The sequence below is a fragment of the Pelodiscus sinensis genome, chromosome 3 (assembly GCF_052426305.1).
Source record: "Pelodiscus sinensis isolate ZL-2025 chromosome 3, ASM5242630v1, whole genome shotgun sequence".
In the NCBI taxonomy this organism is placed as follows: Eukaryota; Metazoa; Chordata; order Testudines; family Trionychidae; genus Pelodiscus; species Pelodiscus sinensis.
This window is the reverse complement of record NC_143054.1, coordinates 14,341,933-14,361,321: the sequence shown is the minus strand read 5'-3', so window position 1 is coordinate 14,361,321 and position 19,389 is coordinate 14,341,933. Positions and strand designations below refer to the sequence as shown.

At 45.3% G+C, this 19,389-nt stretch overlaps 1 protein-coding gene across 1 annotated transcript; it reads right to left on the bottom strand.

Moving 5' to 3' along the window:
* Positions 1–5,700: 5,700 nt before the first annotated feature.
* Positions 5,701–19,228, bottom strand: TDRD6 (tudor domain containing 6). Its single transcript, XM_025183400.3, has 5 exons — positions 12,311–19,228; positions 11,655–11,803; positions 10,364–10,453; positions 9,440–9,500; positions 5,701–5,838 (listed from the first exon to the last, which is right to left on the bottom strand). The coding sequence occupies exons 1-5, from the start codon at positions 19,050–19,052 to the stop codon at positions 5,759–5,761; spliced, it is 7,122 nt and encodes a 2,373-aa protein (XP_025039185.3). The 5' UTR covers positions 19,053–19,228; the 3' UTR covers positions 5,701–5,758.
* Between the last annotated feature and the right edge of the window lie 161 nt (positions 19,229–19,389).

Below are 19,389 nucleotides of genomic sequence, written 5' to 3'. Positions count from 1 at the left end.
GTGCAGAAGCCAGGTGGGGGGAGTGGCTGGGAGTCCCAGCCACTGCCCCCGCCCTGCCTGGCTTTTGCACGTGACCACAGAGCTCCTAGTGCCAATCGCGGCCCCGCCTCCCAGTCACTCCCCTACCTCCGCCAGACTTCCATCTGGCGCCCAGCGGGAAATTCAGAAAATACCAGACATTGCATATGGCCGGTATTTTCTGAATTTTTCTATAGTACAGAGGGTGCAAATACCAGACTATCCGGTAGAAAACCAGACACCTGGCAACCCTACCAGTCTGCCACACAGATAGGGGACAGTCCCCCCCCCCCCCAATAGAGAACCTGTGCTTTGGCCTAGGGCAGGCCATTAACCCCTATGCTGTTATAAAATTTCAATTTTAAGAATACCAAGCTTCATGTATGCACATGCATTCCCCAGACACATTACTACCTAATAGAGATGGTTTATTCACAGTTCTACCCAGGGCATTACCACCTTCCCCTCACTCCCACCTTTCCATTTAGCACAAGTAATTGACACGTACTTCCTAGTCATTACCCATTAGGTTGATATACTTAGAATGCTACAGCTGCGATAACACCTGCAGGATCAGCCACTGCCCTTTCCCTTCCATCTTCTCTAACAAGCATTGGGGGATAGTATGCCTAGGCTATTGCAACTATGAGAACAAAACTATGTTCACACTATGGAACTTACAGCAGTACTGCTACAGCTGGCTGTTGTAAGGTTTCTCATGTACCCCCTCTTCACCAGCAGCAGAGAGCTCATCTGCAAGCATAATTAAGCCATTCCCCAACGCACAGCATTAGCTCAGTCCACAGGAGAATTTCTCCTCCTGACATCACTGTCCACAGCACTTTTGTTGCTGAAACTTGTGTCACTCAGGTAGGTGGTTTTTTCACACCCCCAACTGACAAAACTGATTGCCTAAAGCTAAGTCTACACATTCTCATAGCTAGCAGGTGAGATGTGACACAGACTTATGCTGTTACCAGTCTTGCCCTATGTCAGGGGTGGGCAATAATTGACAGGGACCCACTCCAAGAATTTGGAAAGTGATTGAAGGCTGATATCAATGGAGGAGATGTGGGGTCTGGGATGGAGGTTGGGTGCAGGAGGGAGTTTGGGTGAAGGAGGTGGTTGTGACCTGGGGCACTGGACTGAGGTGCAGGGGGTTGGGTTGTGACCTAGGGCAGGAGGGGACTGGAGTGCTGTATCTGGGAGGGGATATGGGTACAGAAGTGGGGCAGGGGGGATACACGAGGGGGGCAGAGGGTTGGGGAACGGAGAGATTCTGGGGGACTCCTGACCAGAAGCCCAGCACATTTCTGAAGCAGGCTCCCTGCCTGTCCCGTCCCAGGTAGCAGCCATGTGCTTTGTGAATAACTACGAGTCCAGGAGGGGAGAGGGCCTGGTGCTCCATGGCTGCCTGTTATTCAAACAGGCAGCTCCCATGGGCCAGTTTCTGACCAGAAACCAGCAAATAGGGTTGGGCTGGGCGAGGGGACTACACCTGAAGCCTCCCCACCTCAGGGCTCAGTTTTTAAAAAGAGAAACCGCCCCACAGCCGCTTTTCTGAGTGGCGTGCAGGTAGGGAGAAGCAAGCGGGGAACCTGCCTGGGGCTCCCCACAGTATCTGTGGGCCAGATCTGGTGGCTTGTCAGACTGGATCCAGCCCATGGGCCATATTTTGCCCAGGCCTTCTCTATACCATGTCCAGGTGAGAGAGAGTAGCCAGAGGGAACACCTGAGAGCAGGGATGTTAAATAGCGTGTAATTGAATAGTTGTGTAACTGTATCAAATTTTAGCAGTTACACAACTATTCAATAGTGCCTGGGGGCAGGAAAAGCAGCCAGCGCACTCCCAACCCCACTTCCAGGGAGCTCTTTACCACCTCGTGTTGCTGTCAATCAAGGGCAACAGTGTGAGGTAGCAGGCAGGAGCCAGTCCATGAGGAGAGCCGGTTTAAAAACCAGTTTCCCGTGCAGACCAGCTTTACCTGCTACTCCACTGCCTCTGATACAGTGGCACAGTAGCCTGTCAGCGAAGAGTCCAAGCTCCCTACAGACAGAGGCTACTGCAGCCTGGTGAGCTTGGACCCATCCCCGTGAACAGGGTGCTGCCATGGAACAGTACTGGTCCATGGAGAGCCCAGGCTCACTATGGACAGAGGCTGCTTCACGGCAGTCTCCCCTGCCCTCCCCACACTGCTGCCTCTCAAAGAGGCAGCAGCCCCGGGGAAAGGGGGGCGGGCCATGCAGCACAAGTGACTCCAAAGCCAGTGCTGGGGCGGGGAGCCAGCTTTTAAGCTGGCTCTCCCAGCACTGGCTCCTGCCTGCTCCCCACACTCCACCCCGGTGCCTCCGTAGCAAAGAAGGGGGGGTAGGTGGGTACATGGAGCCAGCGCACATGGAGAGCCACCTAAATGCCACCTCCTGTATCGGCTTGCACCTGCCCCTCTCGCCCTCTGCAGTGCTGCCTCTCTTTCAGGGACAGCAGTACGGGGTGGGGAAGGCAGCTGGCTCCCGCTGCCCTCCTCTTTGCTGCCTCTGATACAGAGGCAGCAAGGGGGAGGCGGAATGCATGTCATCGACAGGATTAACCGATAAGCCCAGGCTCATCGGTTAATTATGTAGTTGTCTACATCTGAGACACCATTTAGAAGTAGCTGAACATCTTCTGAAGATCAGAGCTGTAATCGGCCTAGGTAGCTATAAATATGGAGAAACTGATGGACAAAGCCATGGTCCTCCCAGCTGGACTTGTCTACAGGTGGAGCAAAATGAAGTCAACTCTCAAGAAGAGTTTTACAAAAGACTCCCAATCTTAAAAATAAACCTTGCAAAATATTACCTACATTTAACCATAGTTAATTTGATTCAAAGTGTTTTATAGAAAAAAAGTGCAACACGCATTTAATTTTGTAATAACCAGAATTTGCACTTGTAAGATACTCTAATTTTTATAGTACATGTAGCAGTATTTTTTATTAAAACCACTCTCCTCCAGGCTTATTTTTTGTGAATTTACTAACATACTGCAGAATAATTCTTGTTACCAAAGAGATTTAAAAAAAAAAAACTTTTTTTCAAAGTGGCATTTTCCATAGTGCTTAAGTCTTATTGACTATTGGTGGGACTTAGGTTACTTGTGTTCCTAAACCACAAGCATAGGGAAAAATCCTACAGCTTCATTGAGAATCTCTCACACAATTAAGCTGAAAAATTTGTTGTGCCATAATCTTACCCAACTTTGTGTGCATTCCCATATACTACTCATCCCACGGCAGCGTTCTTTTGCCTCCAAGAGAAAATGGTAATATCTAATGAAACTTGCTCTGCTCCATGCCAATTTCCACACATGCATCAGAAAAAGATTTCACTCGCTGTGCTTACAGTTCTATTTAAAGGTGTGTTACCACTTGTAAAGTAAGAACAAGCAAGTCAGAACTTTTGCATACACATTTGTTATGTTTGCAAACATTCAGAACAGCACCAGATAATGAAACTAAATAATGGGACTGTTCTGTTGTTTCCTCTGCAGCATCTGGCTCCAGCCATTGTTGGAAGAGGATACTGGGCTAGACAGAGGTGAAAGTAAGCGGGTGCAACCTGGTGCACAGCTCCGACAAGAGCTGGCTGAGCTGTGGCAAAAGCCAGCAGTGAGCTATTTAAAGAGCTGGCAGGGGGCTAATTTACAATAGGACAGTACCTGTAAGAAACTGTAAGTTACTTTCACCCCTGGGACTAGACATACTCCCAAGGGAATTCTATGCACAATATTTTAAGATTCAGTATATCTTATCTGTCAATAAACACACCAGAAGTTCCAGCATGACAGTGGGGAGTATTGTGCAGCCAGTAGACTGAGGTGGAAGATCACCCTGCAGTAATCCCTCACATCCCCACCTATACTTGGCCAGATTTCACCCAACTCTGACACTGCAGAGGCCAATTCTGCCCTACAAAGATTCTAGGTGCACCAAGATAATAAGCAAGAAGGACAGTTTTCTACCATGCCCACCCCTGGCCCAGATGTGGAACAAGAAGTCTCAGCCTAGCAGCAGCCAACTGTGGAGGGACTTAATGTGAGGAGATCCAGGTGTAGCGTGAGAGGGTTCTCTGAGAGGTAATCTAGGTGTGGGTGACTTGATGGGGGATCTGGATACACAGAGGTTTGCTGAAGGTACCAGGTGAGAGGGGAAATTGGACTCTACCAGGGGTTCAGGTAATGGGGGAGACAATACAGTGGAGGTCCACATGCAGCTGGTTGAGCTCAGTGGGGCAGGAATCTGGGTTCAAGGGGTTCAGGTCTAACTGCAAAGAGTGGGGATCTGGATACCCAGGGGAGGAGCTTGATAGCAGGATCTAGGTGTTGGGTTCAGTAGGGGGAGAAGAAGAGGGGTTCCGGTGTAGGAGAGCTCTGGATGCAGGAGCCAAGGCTCAGTGAGGTAGAGATTTGGGTGCAGGAGAATCTGCAGGGAAATTCTAGGTATGGGGTAGTCTGGATGCATGAGGGATCAGTGAGTGGGCAAGAAGCCACAGATATGTGTTGAGCTTTCTACAGCCAGGGGAGGCTGCTGGGGATAGGTCTCTCAAAGCATGGCCAGGGCAAGGTAAGGGAGGAGAATGTTCATCCTTCCTCAACCCAGCCAGCACAAGCAACTAAGCCACTGGCTAGAGTGCACCCAGGCCCTCCTTCACATTGATTTACCTGTCTGCCAACTGCTTCAGGTTCCTGAATCATGCCAGCACTGTTGAGGAGGATCACACGACCACTCTAGCAGCTTTCCTTTGCTTCCCCACCAATTTCTATGGGGAAGCAAAGAAATCTGTAGGAGACTTGAATGCTGGGAGCATGCAGTGGCACAGCATTGTCCCAGGAGTATAGCTGGACCCATTGATCTGACCCAGTATGGTTATCCTTATGCCTTTATCTTTAATATTCCTGGAATGCTCTGTATTGATTGGTCCTATTTTTAACAAGCCCTTTCAGCCAACAGATTGTAGTCAATTATAAAGGCAGTATCCCTTTATACACCAAAAAAAAATTAATGGAGAAGTCGGAAAGATCAAGACCAGATAACAATGCACCAGCTTTATTCCAGCTTGTTTCACTGTTTGTATAGTAATATAAGTGCAAACTGAAGTAAATATTGTTTTCCTCTTATGGTAAACATTCACAGTAACGGGCGCAAAATATCCTCATTCTTTTAGGAAATCTATTCTAACAGAGAAATATTTTCAGTGCTTACCAGAAAGAAGTATTGCATAATGTACAGTAGCTGGCATACATCCAAGTAACCTTCATTTAAGCAAATCCAAAAAACTTAAATCAAGTATAGTTCCAATAGAACTATAGAGCTTCAGCAATCTACATATGCAAAACAAGTTTAACAATCTAGTTATTACAACTATTTGTACAACAGTCTAAAATATTTCAATAGCTGAAACTCCACCAGTCAAGGGCGGCTCAAATTCTCACTCAAATGAAGGCAGTGCAAGCTTAAGAAGTTAGATGCCAGCACTATCAAAACATTTTCCTTTATATTCCATATAGGCATTTTGTAGTCTTACAAGTGTGAAGAGCTATTACAGAAATACAGCATATAAGTTAGACATTACTTGCTCAGCTGCTTGAAAACCATGCTCGAAGTACTTCTACAAATGTATAATTCAGTAATACCAGAGTCTTGAGAAAGTACATGTTCATAAGACTTTGCTTCTCCAGCATGGCTCTAGTTAACTAGAAGCCTTACTCGGTGGCATTTTCAGGATTGCAGGACAACATATACGGATCATCCATTACATCTGAGCCACAATTAGCCCTTTTTTCTAGAAAAAGAGGAGAGAAAGACAGACATAAAAAATAGGACCATGAAGATCCAAACACACTTACACAATAATAGTCACTAAAAAGAGTGTGATCTGTATTTTTTTTAGAAACTGAAAAACTGTAGTACAATTTCAGGCCAACACTATCTACTTTATAGTCTTGTATAAGTTTAGCCCAAATAGTACTCATTTGAAAGATCATTGTGTACAATGAATAACTATCAATTATGACAAATGAAACTTTACTCAAAGGTGAAATGATTTACATGGACACACGTATGCAATGTTTACAAGACAAATCGCCAGTTTTGGGTTGTATCTTCAGTTTAAGAGATAACCCATCCACCTGCAGGTGAAACATGACAGTCACAGTAGGTACTTTAAAATGTAGTTTCAGATACTGTTTTACATCAATAAAACACTGATTTCATTAAATGTACAGTTTGTATCTGACATTCAGATACAAACTGATCCAGCCACCGAAACAGTATCTCCTTCAGTTTTCTGAAGTTACATCAGTAAAAAAAGTCATTAACAGGATTGAGTGAAACTGAGCAGGCCACCATTTGCAGACTTATATACACGTGTCTAAGATATTCCAATTTGAGCTCTGTCATACGCATGTGCACAGGCTTTTTTATAAACACAGAAAGACTGTTAATAGAACATTGCAGTTACAAACTCAAGAGTTAGGAAATGACAATATGAAGCTTACATGTGCACTTATGTATGCACAGTCTGATTACACAATTACATACTATTGTATCTACAGAAGCCTTACTTCAGTCTTTGCCAGGATGGATGGCGCTCAATATTTTGCTTTATTTTCATTGTCTGGTTAGACCTTATATACCACACATTATTCAGGCTTGCTCTGAAGAGAGGATTATTTATTCCTCTTTGGCATCCTTTGGGAATACTATATCCCAAGTTTACATGTGGGAAGTTGAGACAGAATAAGGCCAAAGGTATCACCTAATTTTGGGTACACGGAGATGCCTAGGGTTTGATTTTTCCGAGTACTTAGCATTATACAGCCCTCTACAAGTTAAAAGCCAGCTCCCATTGATATCAGCAGATGTGAATGCTCAACACATCAGAAACCAGGGCCTCAGTTTGGGCAGCCAGAAAACAAGGAACAGAATCAGCAATTGCCTGTTGAAAGTTTAAGAGCATATTAGAACAATACCAGCATCATGGGAACACTACTTGCACAGTCAAGGACAGAATCCAGTTATCCAGGATAACATTCTATTTCCCTGATCCCCAGACCGACTTTCTCTCCCTGCAAGGTGCTGCATCATTCATTACCCTCCTTTCAACTTCTGCAACAAATAATGCAGGACCTTACAGACAACAGTCTCCTTTACTACAAAATCCTAAGTTAAACCCCTTCATTTCAGAGAAAAAACAAAAACATATGGGCTATGTCTAGATTGCATCCCTTTTTCGTAAAAGGGATGCAAATTAGACGTATCGCAATTGCTAATGAAGCAGGGATTTAAATCTCCCCTGCTTCATTAGCATAAAAATGGCTGCCGCTTTTTTCTGGCACGAGCTTTGCCGGAAAAAAGCGCCAGTCTAGACGTGGATCTTGCGGAAAATAAAGCCTTTTCCGAAAGATCTCTTATCCCTCTTAAAATAAGGGATCTTTCGGAAAAGGCTTTATTTTCCGCAAGATCCACGTCTAGACTGGCGCTTTTTTCCAGCAAAGCTCTGTGCCGGAAAAAAGCGGCAGCCATTTTTATGCTAATGAAGCAGGGGAGATTTAAATCCCTGCTTCATTAGCAATTGCGATACGTCTAATTTGCATCCCTTTTACGAAAAAGGGATGCAATCTAGACGTAGCCATGAGGTTTCTTGTATTTTTTGTAAGAAAGAACAAAAATAAGAGAAGACCTGAAAAGGCACCATATGCTTCAGGTGATCAGTGATGGATACAAAACTTCCATGTGACAGTCATTACCACTTTACAAAGATTTGGGGGCCCTACAAGGCCAGATTTGGTAATCATGGTTCAATTCTCCAAATGGACAAGTATCCAAGATATAAGCTACTGCACAGTTACCACATTTGGCACCTTAAGCATAAAGGACAAGGATTTGACCAGGCATGAAACTATAACTTATTTTCCCTTAGGGGATGGTCTTTCTAGACAAGGCAATGTGGGGAAGCTTGCAATGTTACTACCAGTGTTTTACCTGCTACTGAAGAACGACCCCAAAATTCTTCCACAAGTAATAGGGACGTAAAATCTCATTTAATTGGTAAAATGGTTAACCGTATTGTTTAACCGTTAACCAATTGAAGTGGAGAAGGGAGAGGCTCCAGTTCTGCTGGAACAGCCCTCACCTGCCTGCTGCTGGGCTGGAGGGGCCTCCTCCTGCTGCAGGCAGGAGCTGCACCACCTGTTTGTCCCACAAGCAGGGTCTGCTCAGGGTGAGGCTTATTCACATCCCTAACAATTGCCAGTTAGTTCAACTACATTTCACAGCTATAAGTTATTCTGTTTATAGTATACTAGGGGGCTGCACTCCATCTGGCTGCTACACTCTCCAACCCTCCATTCCTCCTGGCTGCTACGCTCGCCAACCCCCTCCAAACAACCCCCAATTCTCATTGATTCCCAGTTGAAACAGCTCACTCCCCAGGTACTCCAACACCATGGTGGGGGAAGGGACAGGGAGGACTATGGTTCAAGGCCTCAGGCCAGACTGACTCTTTTGGGATTCCAGAGTTAGTGAATTTTGTGGGTCCTCCTAGGCTTTGGGGTGGGGCCAAAATGAGGGGTTAAGAGTGCAGAACAGGGCTGTCAGTGAGTGGGATAGGGATGGGGGTGCAAAGTCTGGCCAGGAGGGAGGGTGGAGGAGCAGGCTGGAAGTGTGGGGGTCTCAGTGGAGGATGTGTGAGGAGGGGGTGGAAAGGTCTTGGCTTGGAGGGGTATGAGTGAGCAGGCTGGGGGGAGTGGGGTTTTGGTGGAAGGAGGGTGGGAGGACTGGGGGGTACAGGATCTTGGCATGAGGGGAAGGGGGCACTTCTTGCTTTCATGCAGCTCCCAACATGGTACCTCAGGCACTGCCTCCCAGTGCTCCTATTGACCAGATTCTGGTGCAGCAGGAAAAACCTCCAGGAAGCACATCCCTGCGCTACTGGGGAGAAGGGAAGGAAAGCAGCAGCGTGCGGAGCCATTTCTGGCTCTGCTTCTTTCCTGCAAGCCAGATCTGGCAGGGAGCCTTGGGGCTTTCTACCACCGCCTCCGCAGGAAGCCAGCGCTGGTGCTTCAATCTTGCGGGGTGGGGAAGGCCAGAGCACCAGCACAGGCTCCCTGCTACAGGGGTAGTAATGGGGGGCCTAGCTGGAGCTGCAGAAGAGCCATATTTGGCTTGGAAGCCATATGTTACCAATCCCTGCAGATGGGACTTTTGCAGCCAGAGAACGTGCGGACATCATTTTGTCGTCCGGTAGAAAAAGATTTTTTTTTATGTAGAGAGAGACCAGAATATCACGCTTTTAGAGACTTTAAGACGACGACAGGTACTTATCCATTTAACAATGAACTCTCCTGTCAAATGAAGTTTAGAAAGTAAAATTCAAGTACTACCTTTCAACTCCAAGTTCTCTGCTGCTAAGGAGTGCAAGTTATCCGTCACATGGAACGCTGTCTAAAGTAGAAACAAAACCAAGTTCTGTTGAAAAGGACAAAGGCACTACCCCAAAAGACTTTTTGTACCTGTATCTCATTTAAAAGTAGACTGATTTTTACACTAAACACTTAGGTATTTGTTCATACTGAGATATGTGAATTATTTTCCCCATGTCGACCACTAGAACTGGCTTGTATCCCTCTTATTTTTTCAAACCAGGAGGAAGACGCTGAAAATTGATTCCTCCACTTTCCTTGTCACAGATGCTGGTTATTGTGAAGTACTCTAGAATAATTTAATATTAAATTCCTGGACATATGTCTTGCCACAACAGCACTGTCCACAAAGCAACATAAAAATACTGGACTTCTTTAAGATAGTTTAAATTACTAAATAGTTATTAAATATTTTACACTACTCCTTATGCATTGTTTCTTTAAGTTCCTTGTTAACATAATATTTTCAGAACTGATGCATGAATAGCATAAATCAGAACTACCAAATCTGACAGCAATAACCAGCTTTCTGCACTTACTGGTATTTCTTCAGCTTAATATTTTGACGACTCACTTTCGATTTCATCTTTTTTTCCTGGAACTGGATTTCACATAATCCAGAATATTCCTCATCAAAATAGCTTGCTGAGGGGTAGCCAGTTCTACTCCACTCTTCAGTTGTTGTTGTTTTTAAAAGGAAGCTACAGTGTATCAAGCAGTTTGATGAACTTTAGCATTCAGATTTCCCAGATTAAGGTCTGTGTGTCTCTCTAAGTATATTAAACAACCCTCATGGTCACACAAAGTTTACAGCTCAAAACTCCAGACATTTGATTTATCTTTATTAGGTTTCCCAAATATTTACCAAGAGCAATAACACTGTACCTCATATGGACTCTTAGTCACATCAGGAATACCATTCCAAACATTCTCAGGATTCACTACTTCCTCATTGCCACTGGACAGATTCAAAACCTGTACAGATAAGATATTAACCATCGTATAGCAAGCACTACCAGTTATACAGCATAGAATCATAGAATACTAGGACTGGAAGGGACCTCGAGAGGTCATCCAGTCCAGTCCCCTGCCCTCATGGTAAGACCAAATACTGTCTGACCATCCCTGATAGACATTTATCTAACCTACTCTTAAATACCTCCACAGATGGAGATTCCACAACCTCCCTGGGCAATTTATTCCAGTGTTTGACTACCCTGACAGTTAGGAACTTTTTCCTAATGTCCAACCTAAACCTCCCCCGCTGCAGTTTAAGCCCATTGCTTCTTGTTCTATCCCCAGATGCCAAGATGAACAAGTTTTCTCCCTCCTCCTTATGACACCCTTTTAGATACCTGAAAACTGCTATCATGTTCCCCCTCAATCTTCTCTTTTCTAAACTAAACAAACCTAATTCCTTTAACCTTCCCTCACAGGTCATGTTCTCTAGACCTTTAATCATTCTCGTTGCTCTTCTCTGGACCCTTTCCAGCAAGCAGTCGTTTCCCATTCTGTATGTGTGAAACTGATTGATTAAAAAGATTTACTAGGAGTTCTTGAAAACCTTTACATTGGTTCCTCAAGTACTCAATATAAATTCTATCTAGCAAAACAAGAGACACCTGTAATTATGTATTATAGACATCCAGAAGCAGCTAACAACACTAACTCCAGTATAAGTTCACTTTATTCACCCCAGGAATAATAGAACAAATGGTCTGGTAGCACTTTATAGACTAACAAAACATGTAGATGGTATCATGAGCTTTCGTGGGCATAGCCCACTTAACTCTGAATCACACTGTGGTTGTTCTTGCAAACTTTTGCAAATGAATGTTGACTTCATATGACTTTGCAATGTTATGAATAAAAATGCTGCTATCCTTTTTTTTGTAAGTTTACATTTTTATCAGAATACTGTACTGTATTTGCTTCTTTTTTTGGGTCTGCTACTGCTGCTTATGTACTTCTGGTTCAAGTGAACTGTGTGGCTGGCTGATCAGTTTGTAATTGTGAGGTTCTGCTGTAAGTGTTTTAATCTCTAACTGGAACCTCTCCAGTAATTCAAACATCTGGAGAAGGTAGGATGCACATGGGACAACCAGAGCATTTCTAATGTACATTAAATCTTTTTTTTTTTTAAAGACACAGAAAAGAGCTCTGAAGTCTTACTTACCCTAGTGCCTTCATCAGATACCTCCAAAATCTGAGCCTCACACCACTTCAGACTTGTCCACACCATACATTTGGAGCCAACAGCAAACCCTTCTAGACTGCAGGCATGCTCACTTTGCTCTACAAGATTTGAGAGTTCACCAAAGTTTGCTGTAACAGATTTAGACTTTATTAAAAAGTGTCAATTTAACTGCTTCTGCCTGCTGCTTTTCATGTCTCCATTTGTATATAAGAAACCAATCTATTTGTTAAGAAGTTAGTAATGGATAAGTTTAACACAAGACATTTACAGTTCATTACTAAAAATCCCAGAATGTAAGAGGATTTACGGGTGGAACACTCTCTCATGGACCACATAAAACAATCTGTTCATATAGTATTCTTTTGGAAACTACAGCACTCTCTATGCACCTTACCTCACCACAGTCTTCATTCCCCATCCCCTTCCCACAAGTCTTAGCTTAAGATCTAGACTTTACATTACAATTCTTTAAAAACAACAACAACAACAACACCACCACCACACACACCCCTCACACACTTCAAGTCAAGTATTTTTAAACATTTAAGCTAAATTTTGCATTTGGAACTACTGATTTTTAAAAGTGTTAGTATGCTGTACAATTTGAGACTACAGTATTTTAAAGAGGCACATACCTGCACCACAACCAGCTAAAATTGCATCTTGTTTTTCTCTTATTTCAATTTCTTCTTCTTCATTATCTGAGGGTTTAGACTTCAAGGACTCCCCACTCACAAAAGTGTTTTTATACTCTCTGTACACATCACACAAGTCTGGTTTAAATTGTTCTGTACAACTCTTCTCTTGCAGAGTTAGCCATTTCTTAAATTTTTCACCTTTGCTGCCATCTTGTCCTATAACACCCAGCTCTACAGGGCAAGGAGACATTTGCTTTAAGTCAGTTTTGGGAAACGAAAGCTGAACTGAAGTATCTGCAGAAAGCTCTAAAGTGGATGGTTCCAACTCCAACATGTTGTTCCTTGTTTCATTACCCAGAAAAGCCTGCACATCAGATGGCACCAATTCCAATCCATTTTTTCTTTCAGCAATAAGCAAAGACTGTATTGTATGTGACTCTGGTTCCAACTCCTTCCTAGCTCCACTAGCAAGTAAGGGTCTTACTAAGGTTGACTCCACTTCCAACTCAGTTGGTACATCTGTCATCTGATGAACTTCAAGCAAGTTCAAATCCAATCTCTCCTTAGTTTCTTCACCCAAGGAAATCTGTACCTCACAGGGTATTAGTTCAAATAGTTTCTCCTTTTCATCACCACAGATGGAGCCATCACTTGAAATATAGCCTTTTTCCAACCAATTTGCTCCATCACTGAATGAAGACACTTCCACCAATTTCAGGTTTGTTAAGTCCCCTGTTTCATCACCCAAAAGCTGTGCTTCAACTGATTCCAATTCTGACAATTCTTCCTTTGTTTCATCATTCAAGAAAGTCTGTATTTCTAGTGACTCCCGTTCTGGCACTTCTTTTGCTTTGTCACCTAAGGAAGGGTGCCCTTCAAGTGATTCTAGCTCAAGTATGAGCTTTTTTAGTTCATCGTGTGAAGTGTGTGTTTGTAACTGCTCCATTTCCAACAGATTCACATTTTCATACAGGGAATCCTGCATCTGAGATGGTGGTTCCAACAGCTTTCTTTCTTCGCCTAGGAAAGACTCTACTTCAAGTGATAATTCTAACATTTCTGCTTTGACTTTATTATTTTCTAAGAACTGCGTTTCAAATGGCTCAAGGTATAAGTCTCTTATTTCATCATTGGCAAATAACTTAGGTTCAGATATTTTTGGTTCTACATGTATCTTGGTTTTGCTATCACTCTCTTTTTCCAATAAATGATTCTCTACATCATTAAGTATTTCAAAATCGGTCTGATGCTCATTAGAAATTTTGAGAACCACTTGTTCTTTGATTTCTGCATTATTTAGACATCCATCGTCTTTAAGGTGAAATGGTTCTGCACAGAGCAAAGCATCCTGCAGAATATTATGTTCTTCCTCAGCATCTCCAATAGAAGCAGCAGCTTTTTCAAGAAAAACATGATCTGTTTCTGGACAGTCATTCTTTCTACTGAAAGTATTCTGAATGTTTGTCAAAGTCATACCAGCATCTGTGTTATACTTCCAAAAACATTCCATCTCCTCATTAATGTTTTTTCCATTACATTCCAGTTTCACAACAGATAAGGGAATTTCAGAAAAATTATCCTTTTGTATTTCCATTACTGTGACCTTTAGTAAATATTCTCCAGTCATATCATAGAACTTGTCTTTTGCTTCACTACTCCATGAACCCTTTAGCAAATTAAATCCAAACAGACAGCATGGAAATGCTTGAATAGGTATTGTAAGGAGTTGGTCAGGAATTTGTCTAATCATTTCTATACCAATACATTCTTCAGATCCATAATCCACATGTCTGACAGTTAGGTTGTTATCTTTCATGCTTCTAACTTCTGCTCTATAAAATTTTCCATCCTCACTATACTTCGCTATGCAAATATCTCCACTTCTAATATTTGATCTGAAGTCATCCACATTGCTTATTTCAAGTTCTCCAGTTTCCTGAAGGTTTTTTTCTAAGTAGTTTATATTTTCTGGGTTAGCCATTTGACACCAAAAGTTTTCTGGACCCTTTACAACAGTGACATAAGTTTCTACAGTCTGAGCTACCTCTGGAGTCTTCCAGAAAAGTGATTTAGTGTCAGCTACATTAGAAGCTTTACCTTTCTCATCAAAAGGCAGAGGTTCACACAGATGTGCCACATCAGCACCACTCTTTCTTCTGTGAAATGATTCTGTTGCACAAGATTCTTCTCTCATTGCAAAGGTTTCATTAATTAAATCCGCTATCATACCTTGCTCATCATAAAGACGTATTGCCCATTTGTCCTCAAGTTTCTCCACAAATTCACAGTTTATTTGAACTTCGCTTGTTCTTTCTGAAAAGTAACTCACTGCTTCCTGTGTCCAATCTGTAAGCTGTTTACACTGAACTCCAGCCAGCGAGGAATGAATACTCATAATTGGAACTGAGGAGTATTTTTCAAGCAGTTTGTTTATTTCACAAACATTAACTACAGAAGTATTGCCATAATCTATATATTGTACACTGATCCGTTCGTCAGATAGTTTTTCTTTTATTACAGCTCGATACCGTAAGTGGTCTTCTGAAAAAACTGCGCAAATTAAGTTGCCTACTTGCAATTGCTGTTGATTGAGACCCTCTGTTCCTGTTTTGTTTAATACTTCTGAAATACTGTTAAGTTGAGGTTCATCAGTTACTAACTGAATATAAAAATCTGAAGGGTTATTTACATGAGAAACATATACTAAAGTTTTCAGACCAGGCACTATGTTCTTTGGAGGCAGATCACATATGCTTTTAAGTGAAGAGAGTGTACTGTTTTCTCCTTCATTTCTAGTTTTAATAGTTGCAGGTTTAACAATACCAGACTTTGTGTCTTTGTTTATTAAAGGTAACAATTTATTTTCACCTACTTTTTTAGCGAAGAGAGTACTTACTGAGGGAAAAGCTTTGTTAGTGTTAAATCTTTCCACAGAGCCTAGAAACTTGGTTGGCAATTCTCTTTTTGCAGCAGGTTGGAAACATTTTACATCCTTACATACAGAATTGGTTTTGGTATTGCACTCTTCTCCTTGGATTTCAGATCGCCAAGTTTTAATTTCAGACTCTCCCATATGTGCTGCTGATGGCCTCTTGTTTTCATTCCTCACTTCTTTAGCATTTATGTTTTTAGAATGAAGAGTTTCATTTTCTACATATTTGTTAGACTCTCTCTCTCTTGGTAAGCCTAAACCTTCTTTCATTTTTGCATTAATTTGAATATTACCATCATACAGTTCAACTATCAGTTTTCCATCAGATTCTTTTGCTACCACTATCATCTTTAAAGGCTTAACCAAAACAGCTTTTTCAAACCATGTAGTCGCTTCTTTCGATACATTAGAAATATCAGATAGTGAACATTTTATGGCTTGCATAGGCAAAAGCAAGATATCATAGGCATCACTGGGTATCGGAATCAAATCTTCTTTCTTTACCACTTGCATATTCCCAAAGTCTACAAAGAAGACTTCCTTATTAGGCTTGGATTTCGAAACTACTCCCCTGTACCAATTATTGTCAGTATACCTTGTAAGAAATAGGTTTCCAGAGTTTTGTGATGTTTTTAAACTGTTCACTACTTTGCTTAATTGATTAATGTTATCTGTAAGTTGTTCTAGGACATTTGCACTTCTGGCAAGTTGGCAGTAAAATTTCCATGGGTTCTCAATATGTGTTATATAAATCTCTTCTTCACTTCCAATTTTGATGTCATGTGTAGAATAGTAGTAAGAGTGTAGCTGAACAGAAGATGCCAGAGGTTTCTGAGGTGGTACTGATCTCGCCAACCCTTTCTCAGTTAAGAAATGGCACACACTCTGAAAAGGAGTAATTAAGTCCACAACATTAAACAGTTCCTTATTGTTTAAGGCAGCTAGAGCAAATATTGTACATTTCAATTCCAATTGATTTGCTGCATCATCAACAAACTCCTGAAAAGCTAGGATTGCTTTTTCATCCCAAACAAAAGGATCCTGACCATTTGGTTGGATTAAGTTGTAAAGGCTGCATCTGAAAGCCTGAGCCTTTAGTTTCAGAAAATTTGAACTAATTGAGCAGAGATTCTTTACAGAAACCAGTTCCTTGTTCCCATAGTCAACATATATTACTTCTACCTGTTCTACAGAATGCTCTCCACTAATAATCAAAGCTCTGTACCATTTCTCATCCTCTGAATACTTAGCTAAACACAATGGACTTGGCCCACAATATGGCTGAACTGAAATCTTGCAATAATCCTGAATTTCAGCCATTAATGTCTTAAGTTCCTGATTGTTTCCACTCAACTGACACCAGAAGTAACCAGGACTTTCAACATAAGATATTACCACCTGAACTGTACAACCAACTTCCAGCTGACCTTCATAAGGAAATCCTGGTTTTATTTCCAAGTAGTTCTGTGCAAGAGAGAAGGGCAGATTTAGCTTTCCGTTATTTTTTCTCTCGGCAGGAGTGGAGTCACTCAGTAAATGGCAAGTTTCTGCAGTAGGCTGGGCTTTGGGTCTTAAAGGCACAGAGGGAATCAGCATTATATTGTCTCTTATTGTTTTGGGTTGCATGCCCCTCTTCCTGGCTGTTGAACTCACTAGCTCCTCCTCCCCAACAGGTTCATTGGTAGCCTGCCCCAGAGGCTCAGCAGATAACTTCTGAAGAGTCTCTGGAATCTCAGCACCATGGAATTTTGCATAGCCTGCTTGGGACAGGATTTTGCTTATATTTTTCTCCCCTGTTTGAGAGTGGTCAAGAACTTCAATCACATGCTTGCCAGCATGTGTGCCCAACATCTGGATCACCAGCTCTTTGCTCTTCACAGTCCTTCTAAAGTGAGCCACAGACTCTTTACTCCAAGTTTCTCCCAGGGGAGAGACATCTGCTAAACAGCACTTCAGAGCAACAGCAGGCAGCTCCCTGAATTGAGGCAGCAGCTCCTTCACCTCATACCAGTCCACAAGCTCAGTGTTGCCTCTGTCCACCAGGTGCACTTTCACCCCATTCCCCAGCACTTTGGTGATAAGGACTCGATAGTAAGCATTCTCCTTCCACTTAGCGCAGCATAGGGATCCCGGCTGGGGCTCCAGGACGATGCCGTCCAGCTTCTGGGCTCGGGAGTAGAAATCGCTCATGTTCCGCATCATCTGGTTGAAAGGCAGCTGGTGCTCCTTGAGCCGTAGCCAGAACTCGGACGGATCTCGGAGGAAGGACACCTGGGCATCGTAGAACACTCCCACCTTCAGCCGTACAACCGGCAGCGGGGCAGCGGCCGGGTCTCTCTGAGCCGCAGTTGCAGGGAGTACGCCTGGCGGCGGCTCTGGCTTCTTAGCAGGGGCGGCGTCCTCCTCCTCTTCCGGCTTCTCCTCCGCGGCTCCCTGCAGGAGGCTGTGGGCCAGGCAGCTGGCCTGCACGCCGTAGAGGCAGTTCAAGCTAAGGCCGTTCTCCCCATACAGGTTCACATAATAGAGGTGCTCGAAGGGGCTGTAAGCTTCGATGCGCGCGCTCACCGCCTTCCCCAGCAGCAGCGCCTTGAGCCCGCTAAGCTGGGACCGGGACCAGCCGCAGCCCCCGTCCGAGATGCCCTGCAGGGCGCACGGGTAGGTCACCACCGGCATGCGGAAACACTCCACCGGCAGGCGGCGCAGGTTAGCCCCGGTGACGAATTCTTTCCTGCCGTAGTCCACGCAGATCACCTGGGCCACCAGCCGACCCTGCGCCCCGGGGAAGATCTCCAGCAACAGCGCGCGATACCAGCGGCCGTCTATGCCGCGTGCGGCGCAAGGGGAGCCCGGTTTGGGTAGCGGATCCTGCTCCCGCCCGGCCGCCGCCTCGTACATCTGGTGCAAGGAGTCCGAGAGGCGCTGGATCTCCTGGGACAGGCTCTGCAGCTGGCAATAGACGCGGTGCGGGTCAGAGATCTGGGTCACCAGCACCGGCTCAGTTACCCCCACCTGCAGCCGCGGGTAGAAGTAGTCCAGGGGGGCCGGGCCGGGATGGGGAGCGGTAGCAACAGAGTGGTGCTGAGCTGAGGCAGAGTCGGGGGGGTCCGCTTTGGACTGACAGTGCAGGCGGGACGCGGTCAGGCAACGCTTGAGCAGGGCTCGGAAGCAGCTGGGGGTGACCTGGTTGGCCAGGCCCAGGTGGTGCATCTGGGCCAGCAGCCACGGCAGCTCGAGCAGCACCAGGCGCTGCGGCAGCAGCACCTCCCGCACCAGCCCCGACACCTCCTTGGCCTGTAGGTAGCCGAGAAACTCCACGGCGCCCGCCGTCCAGCCGGCGGCCGGCTGCTCCCCTCCGCCCGTCGCGGCCGCTCCGGCTCCCGGCGGCACCAGATCGGCCAGCACGCAGCCCAGCACCTCGGAGGGCAGGTGGAAGAACTCGTCCCTGCCCCGGGCCAGGTAATAGGCGCCGGCCGCCACCGTGCGCCCCTCGTCCAGCAGGAAGACTCGGTAGTGCTGGCCCTGGCGGCTCACAACCCGGCAGCGGTGCCAACGGTCCCCCACCTCCACCAGGCACAGGTCCCCCGGGCACAGCCCGGCCCCCGCCGCCGGCCAGACGGCTCCCGGGGCGCCGCCCAGGCGGGGCCCGGCCTTGGCTTGGATGTCCTGGTGCAGCCGGGCATACTCCTCCCGGCGCTCGCCCAGCAGGCCCCACAGCCGCACCAGCGGCACCTCGGGGTGCACGTCCACGAAGGAGACCCGCAGGCTGACGGTGGTGCCGGGGCTGGGGATCCCGGGCACGGAGCACATCTCGCCGCCTCGGCCGCGCGCTGGCGGCCGTTCCTCTGTGGCGGGGGGGGGGGGGGCACGTGACCACCCCAAACTGTCCCGCACGAGGCCGGTCAGCCACGCCAAGGGAGCTGCCCCGCCATAGGCGCTCCTTCGTCACGTGACCCTTCCCGCCGCCACGGCGGCGTCCGTAGGCCTCCCTAAAAAAAGAGCATTCGTCGAAGCCAACTCGGTGAGAGGAGGGAGGTGGCGTTGGGTCAGTCCATTTCGCCCAGGTGTGCGGGGAGAAGGGGGGGGGTCTATGTGGTGTGGCCCCATCAGCGGGAAAGGAAGATACCCCTCAGCCCGCTGGTGGGGC